Raw genomic sequence first — 20,560 nt, 5'->3', positions numbered from 1 at the left:
ATTTAGTTGCTTATAAGGTTGTAAGGAAACAGCCTTAATAGAACATGTTATCACATACTCTGCTCATCAGCTAGGGATGTTGGCGAGAAGGTGCCTTTTAAACTGGTTCTTGAAAACTAAAGAGCAGCTTGCAAGGCACAAAAGGGCTTGGTTAATACAGTAATAGAGTATTTCAGGCAGATGAAATTTTATAGGCAAAGGAAATAAACCTTTATATGTAAAGTACTACATTTGCATGATGAAAACTTGTAAAATTAAATGTAACAAGATAATGGGAATAAATGGGAAATATTAGATAAGGTATCAGAAGATAACATTAACCACATTTTCTCATTAGCATGACATCTAAAGTAATTTTCTTTCTTTTGTGTGTGGCAGAGGTGTGAGAAGAGTCGGACAATACAGTGATTGCTTATGTTTTTATCAAGACTCGGATGACTCTATGTTCAACATGAAAGGACCAGGTACATAAAACTGGACTGGACTGCTTTGACAATACTTGGAAATAAAGATATATTTTAAGCCTAACTCTTGTTAAACTTCTGCTCATTTTGCAATGTTTTGAAAAATAAATGTCAAACTTATTTTTCTAGTAATGCAGTTACTGTGGCCTCTAACATCAAACATAAATCCAAATAAAAGTTCGAGTTTCTGGGTTTCTTTCATTCCTAGAAATGCCTGATGAGCTTTGTGATAGAAGGTCTGTTCAGACAGACTGCACTCTATAACTAGTTGATTTGAAAGTTGTCATCATTGTAGCATTCAATGAGAATTTTAGAATCCAGAGTTTAAATTGGTGGATCAGGCAATTCTTTGAACGTCCCTGCTGTTCTCTTTCTCTTCTCTTTTCTTTTTTAACCAGAATGATTACTGAAAACCTATTTTGTAGAGTGAGAAAATGTTTAACTTTTTTATTCTGCATTCCCTTGATCGAAAGTAGCATTTATGGCCTTTGTGTGACCGGACAAAGTGGCCAGTGTAGATGCACCTGCCATGTCACAGAGCTGGAGATTCTGTCAATAGTTGGCTCTTATTGATATGTTCACAAGTCTTACAGCAAGTATCCGTGCTCTAAAATCATGGCAAAAAACCCAAAGGCTTTTGCATTGACCTCATGCAGAAAAATACTATTTTGTTTGAGGGAACACTGCTACTATCATCAATTTCTGAGATATTACTTGAGTTATCATAATAAAAAAAAACACATTAGACATTTTAGTGTAGTAATTTTTCTTGAACCATTAGATTGAAATTTGCAAGCCACAGAGAAAAAATGCCTATGGTATTTACCTATGTGTTTCATGTTTTTTTTTTCTTTCCTGATGTTGACATTTCCTTCTCTAGTCATTTCCCAGTGTTATTCACAGTGTTATATCTAATGCGTTTTTATTATTTGTTCCAAATGTTGTCTTTACCAAATAGTAATATATGTTATCTCTAATAGGTAACATAGCATCATTGCAATTAACAAGTACTCTATCATTTTTAAACATGAAACCATGGATTTAGTTGCCATATAATTCAGATTATTTGCTACCTGCTACTAGACAGTGGTAGCAACCCATTTTTCTAATGGATGTTGAATGAAAAAGTGTCTTGAAATGGCCATTCTGTTCAAGAATCACAGCTATTCATTCTCATATGAACCAAAATGGATAAAAAGTAGGTTCAGAATATTCTGAACGTCACTAGTTTTACTCTGAATTTTATTCTGAATGTTATTAATCATATTTACATAATTATTAGTACACATATCACTCTGATGTCAAAAATTAATAAGCATCTGTTATTCATCAATATATCAATTGATTAATACAGAGAATGATATTTATACGTATTTACTGTGCTTGTTATTTGTATAAATAATTAGTGGCAGAAGATCACTAGTTTATTAGATTCATGGATTCTATGGCTCAAAATGTTTTAAAGATCTTAATAAGATGGCTTGTCTAGGGCCCGGTGGTGTGGCCTAGTGGCTAAAGTCCTCGCTTTGAACACACCAGGATCCCATATGGGTGCCGGTTCTAATCCCAGCGGCCCCACTTCCCATCCAGCTCCCTGGCTGTGGCCTGGGAAAGCAGTGGAGGACAGCCCAAAGCTTTGGGACCCTGCACTGCATGGTCGTTGCACTCACTTGGGAATGAATCATTGGACGGAAGATCTTCCTCTCTGTTTCTCCTCCTCTCTGTATATTTGACTTTCCAATAAAAATAAATAAATCTCACAAAAAAAAAAAAGAATACGTTGTCTAGTTTCACCTACTGCCTGTAGTCTCAGCCAAGAGGTCTTGGGTTGACCTCACAGCTGCCAGTTGAAGCATCTAGACGTGATTTTATTTGTATGGCTGGTACTACGTGGCTGTTGGAAATCTACTACTTGCAACACATCCATAACTGATTCCTATACATGGCCTCTGCATGTGCTAAGTTCTCACAGAAAAGAATAAAGTGGAAACTATGTCATCTTATGACCCAGCAGTGGAAGTCACCTAACATCATTCCTGATTAAGTTGCAAGTCCTTTAACAGTCAAGGAAAAGGAAACCGTTCATTCTTTATTTGGGAGGTGAATCTAAGTCACATTTTATGAAGAATATGTAGGAAAAAGAGATACTAATATGACTGATTTTAGAAAATGCAATCTGACGTGCACACACGTATCTCTGGGTTTTAGATATTTAAGCATGAAAACCACTTTACCACTAGTTTTCACAGCTACTTGGGTTTCTCAGTAGCTACTCTTCGACCCTATTTCTGCCAAAAATGATTTATATTGTTAAACAGGAAAAGAATATGAAACACTATCTAGTCACCTTTGTTATAATACCAACAGACCCTAACTCATACCTCAATTCTCTCCCTCTGGACATTAATCTTTATACTGCCACCAGTTACCAGTTAATATTTCTTAAACATAAATGTGAACTTATCAGTTTTTCTGGTATTTTAAAAAAAAATCAGTAGAGAAGATAAAGTATCCTAAAAAGAAAGAAAAGTCCAAACCCTTAGAATGTCATTAGAACTCCTGAGAACTGTTAACCTATCTTTCTTTTATCTTGGCAAACAGTCCACGCCCGTAAAACTTCAGATCAGGTGACTTCCTAAGAACACACTCCACAAATCAGTTCTTCTTTAGCTTCACACATGCTGTTTTTTGGATCATTCTCCCATTCCCAAATGTTATTTCCTTTTAAGTACCTAGCCTATATTTATATTTATATGAAGTATAGCAGGGGAAAAGGGATAGCAGTACACATCTTTCTCTTGCACATGAAGCATATGCAGCGGGCTTCTGTCCCGTAAACCAGCATAGCTTCAAATTACTGAGCTTATGTAACAGAAATGTTACTATCACTAGCGACAGTCTCATCATTCCAAATTCAGCTTCAGAAAGTCTAATCTTTGCCTACATCTGCTGTGTTTTAACATGGTTCCTGTAGTGTGCCACTGTTTGTATACTGGAGCAAAACTACCTGACAAATGGGCACCTAGTAAACAATTTGAGGAATAATTTGATGAGCAACACAGTGTAAGAACTCTAATGAGAAGGCGGTTGCGAAAGTTGAATTTGGACCCATAGTTTTGGCAATGAAGACAAATTTGGGGAATTAAAGTGTAATTTCAAGATTTATTAATAGGAAGGCAGTTCAACAACGATAAATATGAAAACATGATATTTAAGTTCTGAACCAACGCATCTGATCGGTAATAGAACTATTTGCCAAAATATATCACATAGAGAAAATGAGAATTGCATCAAATTTGTACTCTGAAATCTTAAGTAAAATCCAAATAAAGTAGATAAAGATTAATTGAGGAATTAATAAGAGAAATAGTATCTAAGAGGAAATTTCAAAGTGTCCATGGACAATGGAATAAAAAGATAAGTTTTCTTCAGCACAAAAAATTGTTTTAAATAATTTTAATTAGCAATAATTGAGATATTTATGGATGAGAGTTCTAGTATAGACAATACATACTGATGAAATCAAGGTAGTCCATATTTCCTATTCTTCAACAAGAACTTATTACTAAAGGTTTACTATTTCTCCCATATTCTCATAACATATAAAGTAGGTTACTGTGAAATAACGTTATTAACCCTACTGTGTAATACGAGAAATCTGTTTCTTTTAGGTATTTGCTGTTCTAATCTCCTGTATCTCCCTCCCCCAATCCTTGTAGTTTCCAGTAATCACCATCTAGTACTTTTAAAAAAATGAAATCCACGTGCAGTTTATACTAAAAGATAAAATTTATTCAGTTTCTTCCTAAGAAATAGCTTTCTCGTGGCATTTTTGAGAATCTCTTGTACGAAGATATATGTTCATCTTTAAAATGCTATAAATGGGATTAACCACTTGAGATCTTCAAAAAGTTCGAGGAAAATATGTATTATGAAAGAATTATGCATGGATTTCTTCAGAAATTTTGTAACCAAATAAGCTAATATTTTAACTCCATTTGCTTTTATCTTTTTGATGTGTCCTCATACTTGGGGTCATGAATTTGAATGATTTTGATACAAAAGAGAGATGTTTGGAAATAAACATTTATCTAACAAAATAATTTATCAATTTTAGATCTATGCAGGAATATACTCATTTGTAAATTTGATGCTTTTAAAGATTTTTTAGAGCTCTAAATTTTACATGGTAAAATGATAGAAATTTCATGTTTTTCTATTTTGGCATTAAATTTCATTCCTCATTTTGGAATTTCTTTTCCATACAGCTTCTTTAGTGGCCTCTTTTCTCCTTTCTTCAAAGAAACTAATTGTTACTAAAAGAATCGTCAAAGCCTTTGATATGTCAAATACAAACGTGAATAACCTTGCACATTCTTAATATTTCTCTGTCATGAACAAACAAAATAGGATTTAAAAAGCAATAACAGCCACCAGATGAATAGTGTAGGAGTACGTTTGACTAATATCAATTTTCCTCAAATTCACTCTTTCAAAACATGTTCCACTAAATCAAATTTCCAAATACCATCTGCATGGAAAACAACCACCAGCACATCTCTAACAGCACAAACTACAATGGAACATTCATTCCCGGGCCTTAAAATAATCTCAACACATCAAAACAGGACCCCCAGCCTAGAAAAATAAAATCCACTCGCTTCCACGCCATCCCGCCTGTGGCACAACTCAAACACGCACATCTCCTTTAGCTTACAAGGAATATCAACTTCGTCAAATAATTTAGTGTCCTTAAGCTGGGACTTGAACTGGCAATCCAAAATGAGATGCAAGTGTTGCAGGCAATAGTTTAACCTACTGTGCCATTATGCTAGACCCATGTCTTGCTTGTTCACAGGGGATATTTTAGCCACAGGAAACTACTTAACTGTAACATACTGATGAATTACTCTATATAATATTTCCAAAAATCCTGTAATGGTCAACAACTCCATAGTTTGTGGTTTTTCATATCCTGTCATACTTTTATTAGAGGTGATAATAAAATGAAAGCAGAACATAACATTTATTTTTGTTATATTTGATGATGGAGAGAGTAAGATAAATACTGTCCAACCACCCATCCTAGCACTTACGATGCTGAATTAGGCTTTTGAGCTACAGACAAACGCAAGCAGGTAGCGTGCAGTGGCTAAGAGATGGCGTCTTCTCAAACTGAGAAACTGAATTTGGAGTCACCTGAACACAGGTTACTAAGAGCAAGATGAAATTTTTGAAAGTGACCCTTTGCAAGTCACTGTTATCATAGTACATGGTACATGAAGACACAAAAGCACATGTATAAATTAATCAAAGTTAGGGAAATGGGGAACACCAGCAACAGAATTCAGATACCAACTATAAGGAAGCCTTAGAATTCCTCGGCATCCATTTGAACGTAACGGGGACATGATCAACATAGATATTTGCCTTATACAACTGCCTCCAGACTATCGCTTCCCAGAGGAATTGCTTGATAAAACCCCTTTAACTGGACCTACTGATCCTCACCCAAGAGGGGCTGTAAGGATGTGCCATGTGAAGACTTTGAGTATGCAGTCTGAACTTCTAACTCTTGTTCTTGCTTACTTAAACAATTCAGAACAGGATGATCTGCAAAAGTAATAAGTGGACAATAAGTGGACAATGTTGTGTCACACATTTTAAACATTAAGATGGAAAGGGATGGTGCTGCGTCTCAATAGGCTAATCCTCCACCTGCAAGAGCCAGCATTCCATATGGATACTGGTTCATGTGCTGGCTAGTCCACTTCCCATTAAGCTGCCTGCTTGTGGCCTGGGAAAGCAGCATAAGATAGCCCAGGTTCGTGGAACCCTGTGTCCAGGTGAGAGACTTGTATGAGGCTCCTGGCTTCAGATCATCTCAGTTCCACCCTTTGAGGCCACTTTTGGGGGAGTAAACCAGAGGAGGAAGATCTTTCAGACTCTCCTTTCTATAAATCTGCCTTTCAAATAAAAGCAAACAAATAATAAAAGAAATTATGAAAAGCACTGTCCCTTGAAATGAGTTAAGTCACTACTTGGTACATCCCTTATCACAAAGCAGGTTCCAGCTGTGTCACACTTCCAATCCAGCTTTCGCTAACGTGCCTGCAAGGCAGAGGACCATGGTCTGAGCATGTATGTTTCAGCCATACCAAGTGGAGTTCCTTCCTCCTGGAGTCAGCCTAGCTGACCTGTGGCTGCTGTAGGCATTTTGGGAATGAATCAGCAGGTGCAAGATATCCTTCTCTTTCTGAGTCTCTCTCTGAGTCACTGTGCCTCTCAAATAGTCTGAAAATAATAACAAATTTACTTAAGCTAAATTATCTATTCTCAAAACATGTCAGAGCAGCTTTCGTACATTCTAAAGTCAAAATAATAAAAATGAATCTTTAAAAAAAAAAAAAGAAAAGAAAAATCAACCAGGCTGTTCGGGATGATGTGCCAGGCTCACCCTGGCTACATGTTAACACACTGGAAACAGTTTCCTAATGTGGTACCTCAGTTTAAAAGTAAGGCTTTTATGGATTACTTCTTTTTCTGCAAAATTCTATGTATTATTTTGTGCTAAATATTAATTTTTAGAGAATATTTACTTAAATGCAATCATTAGCAACTGCAATTGTGCAGAAATCTTTCAATGTTTTATAAAATGATGAAAAACACAAAAGGCTTAAATCTTTCTGTCCTTTTTCTCTTAGGGAAAAGCATGAAGATTTAAGATACCACTTAAGATACCATTTCCATAGTATTTCTGTCATTTCATACACTGTACTTAGGCAGTTTTCCCACAAGGTGGTGCTGTTTATTAAACATTCCGACAGAAAACAGTTGTAAGTTTGCATAGAGTTTAATAAGACACACGTTTCAGCATAAAGTAATTAAATGGGCAATAAAATTGCTCTTCTTAAAATTCATATTTACTGGATCTTAAAAATTCTAGATGTAAAAATAAACTTTGTTAACAATTGCAATCATTGAATATTTAGACGTTTTAAAAGTTCAGATGAGATTCTGAACAGGAAAATGCATTTTATTCCAACACAAAGCATAAAGGGAGGCACGTAAGAAAAAAATTGGCCACAACAGAAGTTCTCTGGTAACAGAACCAAGGAAACACTGTAAGAAACCCTTCACTATTTAGCTGTTCAGAGGAGTCACATAATAAGAAAATTTTGTTAACAAAAATTCAGCTAATTCTCCTAATTGGAGAGAAAGCAAAAATTTAAGGAAATGGATAGAAAGAATGAAAGGAATTGGTTCAAATGACTACTCCTCAAACTGGTATTTCTTCAGGGCGCTGGTTTGTGTCCCTGATGCTGTACTTCCCTACCAGCTCCCTGCTTGTGGCATGAGAAGGCAGTGGAGCATGGCCCAGGAACCCTGTATCAACACGGATGACCTGATGCGGCTCCTGCTGGTTCCTGGCTTCTGGCTTCAGATCGGCTCGGGGCTAATGTGAACCAATTGGTGGAAGATCCTCCTGTCTCTCTGTAAATCTGCCTATCCAACAAAAATAAACCTTTAAAAAAGAATCAAATAAAACAAAGGTGCATGTAATGATGGTGATTTTAAAGATAATTTTTAGACTGTGTGGTAGGAGGTTTGAATTTGGTTTGCTCAACGAGCTTTGCTCCCTCCAGCCCCTCTGCGAGCTACAGTTCACGCTCCTGAGGCCATGCTCAATGTTCAAGATTTCACATTACTTGTTTACTGCACCCCTATACACAAGTCAAACTGTTTCCCAATAACAACCAAAGGAACAGTTTGTTCCAAGGCTTGAAAAAAAAAAATAGATCGGATGAGGTGTTCTGTTTTTATTCGGAATCGTAAAAAGCAATAAGTACTTTTCTCCTATGCTTCCAATGACAAGAAAAATCATTAAAAATTATATGCTTTTGAATAGTGAAAAAGCAGAGGAGAAAAGGCAGCAGAAAATCTAAATTCTGGAGAGTGACAGAGAAAAGAGGATATGTAAACTGTGCAATGGAGAATCAAGTCATTAAAGTGGCTGAGTAGAAGGCAGTTACCATTGCAACATTTGTTTTAGAGATTTACTTTTATTGAAAAGGCAGGTTCACAGGGAGAAGGCAATACAGAAAGATCTTCCTTCTGTTGGCTCACTCCCTAAGCAGTCACAATGGCCAGAGCTCAGTCAATCCGAAGCCAGGAGCCAGGAGCTTCTTTCAGATCTACCGTAAGAGTGCAAAGTTCTAAACCCTGGAGCCATCCTCCATCCCCTACTGCTCTCCCAGGCCACAGGAAGGGGGCAGACAGGACTAGTAGGGTGGCTAGGACACAAACCTAACCTAATATTTAGCCACTGGTCTACTGCATCGGGCCTACACTGTAACATGTGCAAAAAATATCCATATAACATGGTCTGTCATGAGAGGTCAGTATTCTGAAGAGCTCACACTCAACAGTTTAGAACTCACTGACCAGTTCAATTCTACGATGGTCTCAGCTGCTGCCTGGGGACAGGCCCAAAGAGACAGCGAGAGAAATAAAGACTTCAATTATGATGTAAAAAAATCATAAAATGAGGAAAAATAAGAAAACTCCAAAGTTCTGTCACTACCTTCATTGTTCTCTTTTATAGGCATGTATTTTAGGTTTTATTGTTCCTTGTATTCCTAGGTTCTTGTGGAAAATATTTATGTCATTGACTTTTAGCTTTATTGTTTAATGGATGCCTTTTAATGCTATAAATATCTATGATACAGTTTTAACTATTATATGTGAATATAGTTCCTTAGAATGTTTCTGAAAAATTTGCTTCATTCTGAAATCTTATAGTAATAACCATTAAATAAATCATTAACAAATCATTAACTGGGAATGTCTGTTTTGCTTCTCTAAAACTTCAGATACAATTTCAGACTCCAAACCAAAATATCACTGGGGTTGGTTAGTTCTTCACATTGCCATGATTATCATTCCGGATTTTAATCTTGTTGCTCAGTTAGGTCCTGACAGAAACAGGTTAGTAATTTTAAGTATTTTTAATAGCATTCTCACTAGTATTACCTTGAAGAGGCAAATTTCCTAAATCTAATATAATTACTAATTTATGCTTTTACATAAAATACAGAATAATGATTGTAATGCTGCCTTTTATTTAAGTTCCTGGACTTTTGAGAATGGTGATTTAAGTGAAACTCAAATTGTGTAGATAAAAAAATATTTCTGATACACCTAAGAATTTTAATCAAAAGATTGAACATAGAAGAAAATAGTTTTTCATGAGGATTACACATTGTAATGTAGGATTAAAACGGAAAAATAAAGCTACGGATTTCCACAGCGTTTCTATTGATGTATTGGTCCAAACTGATTTTTTCCTGTGAGTACAATCTGGAGGGGCTGCTCTGTAAAGGATTTAATGACTTTCAGATGTCCTTGTTAAATTCTTTTGGTAAAACACTGAATTCTTAGTATCTTTCCTCTTCCTATTAGACCAACAAAGTTCTAAATGTAATTCACTAGCTTTAAATATCTCTGAGAAAGAACTTAAGAGCCTATCATAAACTCTTTAGCATACATTCCCATTATGTGGTGTTCTTGAATGAACTTAGATTTTAAATGTAAGGATTATGCAGATTATTATGAATATAAAATCAAGTTTCTTTTTAAAGTATCAGTAGTGGTTATAGTTAATACTAAGCTTAAAAATGTGCATGTAATTTTAAACACCTACATTTTGCTGATTCATTTTCTTCTGATTGCATGCATTCGAAAAAGACTAGGAGGAATAGCTAGGGCAAGTTATTTTCATTGCACACTCATATTCCTTAATACAGAAATACAAGAGTAGATTTAAGATTGTCAGGCTCTACACACACGAACGGTAACACAGTGATCGTATTAGTTAACAGGGAATAGCACAGTCCTTCCCTGAAGCCACACTCCGCAAACTAGTACACCTAAGCCATGCTATCCAACATAGAAAAAAAGCATGACTTCACCAAAATACCATGCAGAATCTGTTCTGGCCAAGAAATAATCAACATGGAGGCTGGCTGCATCCCTGTAATACTGCTTAGCTAATTATACTATCATTTGTAAAATCTCACAGCTGGCATCTCTACTTCTCATTATGTAACTGACTCTACTTCTCATTATGTAACTACTCTACTTCTTATTATGTAGTAAAGGGCAAGGAAATGGATAGTACACTATCCTATCCCAAACACTTCCCTTTGGATATACAATTAAATCCTACCCCAGACACCAGCTCTAATACTCAGGTTGGATAAGGGAATGACTGAACTTCACTGAGTGCAGCTGGCCGCGAGTGTGGGCACAGTACAATGTTGTTTCATTTTACATGCAAATAAATTAAATTCATTTACTAACTTTTACTATCATCTTTACCTCTTTCTTGTATTAGAGACAAGAACCCAAGTCATCTGTTGACATGGTGACCCTGGAACCTCACAATATATGTCAGCCAGCCTGACAGATATTGCACACTTACACCCTGATCAATGAGTGATCGGGCCCCATGAAATACACCTGGAAAATGATTTCTGTCATCCTCTGAGCTCCAACAGTCCTTGGCATCTGAGGACAATTATTTGGCAAATGACCACCCTTGTACGCCTGACTCAGCAATTGCAACACACCACCCCATTTACTTTGAAATTGCTTTTTTCATCATTTGTTACAGTACTGTCCTCTTTATATCCATGGCAATATTCAGAACAATGGGTCTAGATGTGGTCCTGGGACATGACTAACAGGTGCTCTAAGCGATATTCTACTATTACAGTGCTTACCTATATTACTGCCCAACTTGGACTTTTTAAAAATTTTTTCACCTGTAGATCTCTTTATTCAGCAAAGTACTAATCCCTCACTTTTAATATTAATTAAAAATGTTACCTTAAAAACTGTAAAGAAAGAAATGAAAGAAAAAAAGAAGAAAGGAAAGAAGGTATGAGCAAGGAAAGAATGAAGGAAAGAAGGAAGTAAAAAGAAAGAATGACAAAGTAGTGGGAGAGAAAACAGGGGAATTTTGGGTAATATTTATTGTGCCTCTTACTTATTGCAATTAGCATCTGGTTTTGTGTTTGCAGTCACTTGTGCTACTCTCTCTGCTTCACCCTGGCTAATGATTTTCTGACTGTTTAAATGATTACCCTACTCCACTATTTTGATTCTCCAGAGTAAAATATTTGTAGCCCATGCATATGACAAAATATTACTATTCAGAATATTTCAGAAGTTCAAGAAACTCCACATTTATCAAACAATCCAGTTAAGCAAAGGGTACGATTATGCTTTCTTCAAAGAACAATACAAATTGCCAATGCATATGGAAACATGCTCAGGAACTCCGGCCACAAAGGACATGCAAACACATACCAAAAGGAGGATTACTTCACTCCAGTTAGAATGTCTGTTATCATAAATAAATAAATAGATAGATATTGGAGGGAAAGGTATGCTAACGCACTGTTGATTTGAATAAAATCAGTAAAAACATTATGGGAATAGTATGGAGATTCCTCAGAGAACTAAAAATATGTCTGCAATATGACCCAACTATTCCCCTGCTGGGAATTTATCTAAAAAAAAAAAAAATGAAACCAGCACGCAAGAGAAACCTGCATTCTCATTTTACAACAGCTTAATTGTCACTACTAGACATGGAATGGATCTGGAAGTGCATCAAATAATGGCTGGATAAAGAAGATATAGTATAAATACATGCTAGAATGTTATCCAGCCTAACAAAGAATGAAATCAAAACATTTCCAACAAAATGGATATAACCAAAGATTAAGCTAAGTGAAATTACCCAGGCCCAAAGACAAATATCACATATTTCATTTGATATTAATATGCAATTTAAAAAAATTGTGTGGGTGTCATATCATTTATTAGTTATAAATACCCCTCTACTGAATCTTACCATGTAAATGACAATATATTATTCGTTTGCACATGAAAACAATAGTGAAGGAGAATATTGAGGACTCTTGGAATACCAGTGATTTTTTTTTCCTTCTTTAAAAAAATACTTATATATTTTATTTGAAAAGCAGATTTAGAGAGAGGAGTGAGAGAGACAGATCTTCCATCCGCTGGTTTGCTCTCCAAATAGCCACAATGGCCAAAGCTGAGCCAATCTGAAGTCAGGAATCAGGAGCTTCTTCTGGGTCTCCCACAAGGGTTAGGGTCCCAAGGACTTGATCCACCCGCTGGCCTTCCAGGACACAAGCAGAGAGCAACATGTCAAGTAGAGAAACTGGACGTAGGACCGGCATCCATATGTAGTGCTGGAGCCGCAGATGGAGGACTATCTTGTGAACTAGCATGCAAGCCCCTGTTACTTTAAGCTTCATTTATTTATTTGATAGTTACAGTCAGAGAAAGGGAGAGACACAGAGGCAAAGACAGAGATGTCGGACAAATCAGTCCATTCCCCAATTGGAAGCAATTGCCAAGGGTGGTTCAGGCTGAAACCAAGAAACATCAGCTTCATGTTTGTTTCACACATGAGTAGCAGAAAAGCAAGCACTTGTGCGATTTCCTGCTGCTTTTACCATGTCATTAGAAAGGAGTTGGATCAGACCAGCCTGGATATGAGCCAGTTCTCATACGAGATATTAGCATCTGAGACAGCAGCTACATCACAATGCAGGCCTCAACGTGCTGTTCCTTAATTTGATTGTTGGTTTCTGGTGTGATCAGGGGGCAAAGGAAAGTTCATTCATTTGTATAGTTTGGTGTCATTTCTTGGTCTCAAGACTGTACTTCAATAAAAAGTTTTAAGATTAATAAAAAAATACTCTTTAAAAGTTTCTCATTATTCAGAAGAAAAATCTCTACCTAACCCTGAACTGGTAACTTTCAGGATTATTTCAAGTTACAATGAGCCATTGTAGACTTTATGCAAATCATCCAAAGGGGGCCCATGTTACCTGTGACTAACCCAGTAGAGCCCTCTAATAGAAAACTCCAGGGAACAGGCTGTCTGGGGGGAAATTAAAGGGACTGAGGAAATTTGGGAGGCATGGGTCACATTCAAGACCTGGGATGCTGGGTCTTAAAGAGCTCAGGAGGGTTCACCTAAGGACAGCCACTGTTTTGAAGGATGTAGTTAAATTCCTAGGATTACATACTTGACCCAGTCCACAGACAGGAGCCATGCTATAATCTTTTTTTCTCTATTTTTCTTTTACAATCCTTAGATTATGAAGCAGCTCTTTCAACTATGAGTAACCCCTCAGCCAACCTGATGGATGTATTCCTTGGTGGTCTCTTTCAAAATTGAGATACCATTCAATTATTTGTTCTGAACAAGAAAATGCTTGTTTTCCTCTGCAATGCCATTAGCCACCATTTATGTATGTACTAGAGAGTATGGGAGCCTGACCACCAGATGGGACTCTCAACTTTAAAGACTGTCCTCCAACTTGACATCTGAAGACAGGAAGAAAATGGTTGTAAGTTATTTAGGTGCAGGCCTTCAGCAGTTTTCTAAAACCTCACCTGTAGGGGAAGCTCTGCTACAAACACTCCCTCTTAAAGACACCAGATTCAAAAGGGAAGGACACCAGGTGTATTATATAATAATGATAATATATATTATATATATCATATATATGTGGTATATATACAGTATATATATATATATATGGTATACAGTACACTATTCAGTGGTCCAGGCTCATCCACCACATATTCAGGTTGTTCCACCACTGGAATAATCCTCAGGGGATGTGAGTCCTCCCCTCTCCCTCAAGCCTGAGTGTATATTACCTACTTCTTGCCCAACAGCTTCAGTCATCCACTTGATCTCTCCTCCCTCAGTTTGGGATAGCCTGGTTTAAAGTACTCACAGCAAGAACTGCCACCATCTGGTAGCAGCTCTTCCTCTAGGAGAGGTGGCTAATGGAGATGCTGGGACAATCAGAGCACCTGTGTCCCTTCTTTTCCAGGACCATCAATGTAAACAAAAGTTCAGGAAGTTTTCAGAGGATGCCCTTAAATTTATTGAGGAGTTTCATACCCTACCTGTAGTTTGTAAGTTGTTCTTTCCACTTGTTGCCTCTCTAATGAAAAACAATGGATCTGGGTTGAGGTTAAGGCCCACTCAAACTCCTTAGTATCTCAACATTGCACCCAATATGGTGTTTGATCCAAAGCAGTCCCACACAGAACCTAACTGCAATAGGCCCCAAACTCCCATGAATGAGAACTAGATACAGTCCTTAGGCTGTTGAACTCTAGAGACCAAACTGAAGACAAAGGCAACAACTTCAACAAGGCAACGACCATTCAGATTACAGGCTCATGTGACGGCAGTTATTCTAGCCAGGCCTCTGTGACTTCATAGCTAACCCAGGGACCGTCTGTCTATGGCAGAAAAAAAGCTCAACAGAGAATGTTTTAGAGGAGGGAAGCTGGGACAATGGCAAAAGAACACCCCTCCCTGAAATGTCCACCCAATTCTTGCCTCCAATATAACTAAGAGGAACACTGGAAATGAAACAGTAAAGCCTGCAGGGCAGTTCTCTGAGTCTTGACACAAGCACTCCAAAGGCCTAGGAACTCAGGGGGCCTCCACAAGTCACACGGCTCTCACACTTCCAGAGACCCTTGTGAGTCTGGACATTGCAGATAAGAGTCACTCATTCTGTTCTCAGGTCTGAATTCCCAGGTGGGACATGCAGTCACAAAGAACTGCATCATCATGGGAGTTCATGACAAGTTCTGCTGCCAACAATGTAATTTATCTCCAGTTTGCCAGACTGCAGAAGTTTTGCTTTCTCAACATTTTTTGGTGAAGCTGGAATGTCCAATTGCTTTACCAGGCAGGTATTAGCTATCCTCCCTGGGCACTTCTCTTTTATTAATTTCCCCTAAATCTAAACTGCAACTGAAAGATAGATAATAGCTCTGAGTATATGGAATCAAAACATGAGCACCCTTTCCCAACCAGTGGCCTGCAATTCTGAAGAGCTGAAACCAGTGGCCATCACAGGATGACCTACAAAAGAGTATTACTCTCACCATGATTTTTCTGATATTTTTTGTTTAGGAATTACAAACTTGACTCTTGAAGTTCAAAGTCTCTTGAAGTTCAAAGTCCACACTAAACATAAGGGATGCTAGAGATAAAATAACAGAAGCATGCCTTACTAGACAGCTCGAAGTTCACAAAATACATTAAAAATGTGCATCCTCAGGAAAGCTTTCTTTCACTTCATGTGTTTTCGTGTTTTAATGAGTAGTTATGTGTTTCAAACTGTATTCAGCCATTCCACCTGTTTTTTTAAAACATACCAAATTGTAACATCTTTGATAAAGTATACAAATAGTTTCATTTAATTGTGTTGGATAAGAACAGTCAAATTATAAGCCAGCCTCTGTTTAGTTGAGGACTCAAATGCCGAAGAAATCTGATCAATTATTGTGGTAGTGTAATCATATATGCACAAGCATATAAATATATGTTGTTTGTGTTTATGTATACATACAATCATATATAAATATGCAAACACATGATTAGTAGAAATAGAAATTAAAACTCAAGTAAAAGAACACAAGACAAAATATTGTCATTGAAATGATGGCACTACTTTGGGATAATCTAATAGATATTTGGGAAGGCAAAAATATTTGAATAACATTAACTAGTATCTTAAATTATGTATTTGTAAGACTACCTACATATTAATAATCCAATGCTTTTTATTAACAAAATATATTTGAAATAATATTGTCTCCTATTCTATTTTCCTTATCATATCCTTAAACATTTTGAGTTTCCTTTTTGATAATAGGTTAATCACAGATTGATAAATTGGAAAGGAGAAGCTATTACTAAATCATCGTTTCATTACTCCAAGGTTCAACATTAAACACGCTCCCTGTACCACTAAGCAGTAAAATAAAACATGCAAGTCTCAAAGCAGCCCCTGAAATCTTACTTACAACTGATAATTACTTATATCTCTTTGCTCACATTTTCACTTAACATAATTTTATGAACAAAAGAAGTAAGGGCCTGAATAGTATGAAGTTTATATTCTGCTAGGAGAAAGCAAATAAACACAAAGTAGGAATTAAAAAAGTATTTGGATGTCTCAAAAAGCTCTCTGGTAAAATGTCACTTCAACAGAGACCTAAAGAAAGCAATTAGTCAACCACAGGCAGAGAGGTAGAGAGATAGGTAGATACTAAAAATATTCTTAAAATGTGGGAAAGCAAATGTTTCATCCTTAGCGAGCTGAAAGTGAAGAGAGAATATAAATAAGGGAATTTAATAAAATTATAAGTTGTTATTTTCAAGAATACAACCCCTTGGAAAATGCTTATTCTAAGAAATGATCAATTTTATAAAGTCCCCTGTTTTATCATATACACAAGATGAACACATGAAGAGATGGTTAGATTACCTTGTTTCTAAGGAGGTAGCTTTCCAATCTTGAATCAGTAAATAAAGAAGGTAATGGATAATGAATATGGTTGTTAGTCATAAGACACGCAAAAAGCAAGAGCAGTAATTTATATTGTGTCCATTACTGGTTGCGATTTTACTAGGCAAAGTATAGTGGAATGACCAGAGCTGCAAAAGTATAACAGAAAGACTTAGAAGATGAGTTTTCTAAACTCAATATGAAGGAATGGATTTCAACAGAACCACTACATAGGTTCTGGGTATTTTGTTCAGTTGGGAAGCCATCAAATAGTCTAATGTAAATGCAACACATTCCCACTCATTAAAAAAAATTATACTGCTTGGTTCACCGACAATGTAGAGATTAAGGGAGTTTGTGCCTTTGAATGTTTCACAGTTTTAGAGAAATGGAGATAACTGGCTGGGATCTAGAAAAATCATGAGGATGGAGCACACATCTTTTTGAATTTTTGAAAGACTAAAAATGTTCATTAACTGGTAAGATAGAAATTTCTTGTGAGACTTGAAGGTAGTAATAGATGAGAATAAACAATCAGTTTTATAATTTGTGTTTTAAGTTCCTGTTGGATAGCCAAGGGGAAGTCAAATACTTAGTTAAACTAGAAACTGGAAGTTCACAGATGTGATATAGTCCAGAAATGCAAATTTTTCAGTTGTCACTGTTTAAATGGTACTTAGGTGTAGAACATGTCAGGATCATCAAGGTAAGGAATTCAGGTTGAAAAGTTTGCAGAGCCTATAGAAGTGATCTATCTGATACAATTACTTGCATCTATATTCCTTGACATTGTCAATCCCAACGAGCTTCTTTCCTATTGCACCTCATCTCCTATGCCCCTAACCACCCTGAAATTCATTAGCATCTTAATATATTTTGATTCTGAGTTGCCAAAATCAAGCATCCAGATTAGAACATATCCAGATGCTAATGTGGTCCAGGCGTCATCATGGTCATAGGATGAGGCACAATGAGAGAGAAGCTCTCATCAAGGAATTTGCTCTCTTTAAACTGTCTTTCAACCTCTTATGAGCTATAAGCTATCATCCTTTCCCACATTTTTTCTGATCCAACTCTGAAACAGTTTTCTGTAACTAATGTAATAAAATCTTTGTTTTTCTTTTAACCTTTCTGGACACTAGAAAATTGATAGCACCCAAATTACTCCACTCTGGTACACAGAGTGAACCTTCAAATTCACATTCAATTTAGAATCAACCTATGGGATCATGAAAGGAAATGATACAAAAAAGTATGGATCTGACTTAAAGAGGTCAGCTTAGACCACAGACTAGCTTCATTTCACTTTGTTCGCATCTCTTAAAAATATTTACTTATCTATTGGAAAGGAAGAGAGAGAACAAGAGGGAGAGCAAGAAACTTAAAGGGCCCTCCCTATAGGCTGGCTCATTCCCTAAAATGTCAGCATCAGCCAAGGCTGATGGGGGACTGTTCCCAAGAGCAAGACACTAAATTTGTAGTAGTAAGTTTCCAGATTGTTCATAGAATTTATAGACTGTTCATAGAAGCCCGTAGATAGTTTTAAATATAAGTACTTTGAAACCCCCATAATGTTTTCTGCCCTACCAAAAGTATGAAACACAGTCATTAAACTTCAGAAGATGCAAGCAGTGCTTTAAATACCCACAATCACAGACCTTGGTGAAGAATCCCTACCTTTACAATATTCTCCATGTGTCTCAGAACATCAATGAATGCACACATATACTTACACACACAGACACAGAGCTGCCTGTGTGTTCAACATGAGACTTGTACACATAATGCTTTTCACTTTTACCTACTGGCAATGAAGTTCTGCTTCAAGACACCATCTTTCCCTTCTGTGACCATTTTGTCCCCCCTGAAAAAGTTTTCTTTTATTATCTGGAACACAAGCTCTCTTAATCTTCCATATTCAGAAACATGTTTCATTAAGGTGTAAGATAAACTAATTCATTTTAACATGGAAAAAATGTATGCATTTTTTTCTCACCAGTTACAAGAGAGAGAAGTTGACATTATATTGAACACAGGACATTAACTTGTAAAACCAACACAGTAGAATTCTTTCATAAGTCAGTGGCCAGTTGAGGGAACAGGAAAGTATTTTAAGTATTGATTTACTCTTCTGATATGGATTGAGTTTTTATGAAAGGACTGTGCAAAGGCAGCAGGATGAAACTATACTATAGATGCAGTTACCTACAACACTTCAGCATCAGCCTGGCCATAAAGCCTATCAACACAGTTTTTGAATTGAATCCCATTTTTCATTTTGCCTTCTGCTGCACTGTAATAGATTTAGGGGATAAATATTAGCAAGTATCCAAAGCCAGTACATTTTCCCCTAAAATTCAAACAATAAAAATAAAAGTGAAAAACTACAATATACTGTTTATTGGTGCTTCAGAAGCAATCGCATGAAGATTATGTAGTACCATAAGATATCAGAGTGACTCAGGGGAGAAAGCTGCAATTAAAAGTTATCTTTTCAGCATCTCATTGATAATCTAATAGAGTGACTTACTTCACTTAAATGTCTGAGTGAAGAATATATACAGTTGGTAATATTGGATTCTGTGCGTTCCTCATTAAATGTTAGCATACTAAATATCAAAATCACAAAATGCATATATTGAGTATTTTCTTTTTTCAGATATATACCATGGATTGTCAAGCCTTCAGTCACAGAAATATTTACTCACCAACATTTTTTGAAATTAAACATCAATGAATTGGGTAAGATGGTCTACAGGTAACCCATCAAACTGTTCTTATTGCTTAAAAATCATAAATATTAAAACTTTAGAGCACTTTATTTTTAGAATCTTACCAGATTAAGTAGGAAAGAAGCAACATCAATGATCAATGAATTCATGTTTTTCAGGAACTGAAAATCAAGTCACAATCCAATTCCTACACTCATGAACATGTACATTAGTAAAATATAAACATTGACACATTTCATTAAATTTTTTCTTCCTACTTTTTGTGTTAATAAATGCATATGAATTTTACAAACCATTAAAACTTTTTCAAACACCAGATCAAACTTCCAAGCCAATTTATACTTTTGTATTAGTCCCTATGAATCATATTTCCAAAAAAAAACTACGTATGACAAATTTGTATACAAACAACTGATGATCTGTTGAATATAAAATTTAATTCATCAATAGTTAAGTTTAATGAAGAGTCTAACTTACCGGTGGATCAGCCCCCTTAGAACCAGTCAGCCCTCCTGTTAGGGATTCGAGATCCTGAAAAGGGGAAAGGTGTTGATTGTAAAATGCCACTCAAAAGCATGAAGCATTCCCCAAACCCACGCTGTGCTGTTTTCTTCAGCTGCAGTGTCAGGGCACTCCAGCTGCTCTCGTGTATTTCTGTAGAAACCTTCATACTGTACTATACAAATAGCCTGTACCTAGACATTTTTTCCAATGTCTGTAAAGTGTATGAATGTGTAGATAGAAGCAGATTTAGGCAGAGAGAGATAGATACATCGAAATACATAAATACAGATACATATCTTTAAAGTGCTCTTGAAATGTGCCAAGAAAATGACTAAGTGGAAATACAGATTTAATCTTTAATGAGCTAAAGGTAGAACATAGCGAAGGAAATTTAATGATTATAATGTAAGATACTAACAAT

At 36.3% G+C, this 20,560-nt stretch overlaps 1 protein-coding gene across 5 annotated transcripts in view; it reads right to left on the bottom strand.

Annotated features, from left to right (window-relative positions):
- The window catches only part of PPFIA2 (PTPRF interacting protein alpha 2), a 374,197-nt gene that overhangs the window by 291,297 nt on the left and 62,340 nt on the right, over window positions 1-20,560 (bottom strand). For 4 of the 5 annotated variants that reach the window (XM_040989854.1, XM_040989864.1, XM_040989875.1 and 1 more), the window contains one exon: window positions 20,113-20,166. The exons of the other annotated variant lie outside the window; for it this stretch is intronic. In XM_040989854.1, the coding sequence (XP_040845788.1) occupies window positions 20,113-20,166 (54 nt within the window). The remainder of the gene's footprint in view (window positions 1-20,112; window positions 20,167-20,560) is intronic. 5 annotated transcript variants of the gene reach the window in all.

Source organism: Ochotona curzoniae, unplaced genomic scaffold (genome assembly GCF_017591425.1).
Source record: "Ochotona curzoniae isolate NIBS_2020 unplaced genomic scaffold, NIBS_Ocur_1.0 contig_1014, whole genome shotgun sequence".
In the NCBI taxonomy this organism is placed as follows: domain Eukaryota; kingdom Metazoa; phylum Chordata; class Mammalia; order Lagomorpha; family Ochotonidae; genus Ochotona; species Ochotona curzoniae.
Note: the sequence above shows the minus strand (reverse complement) of the source record. Positions and strands in the feature narration are given on the sequence as shown.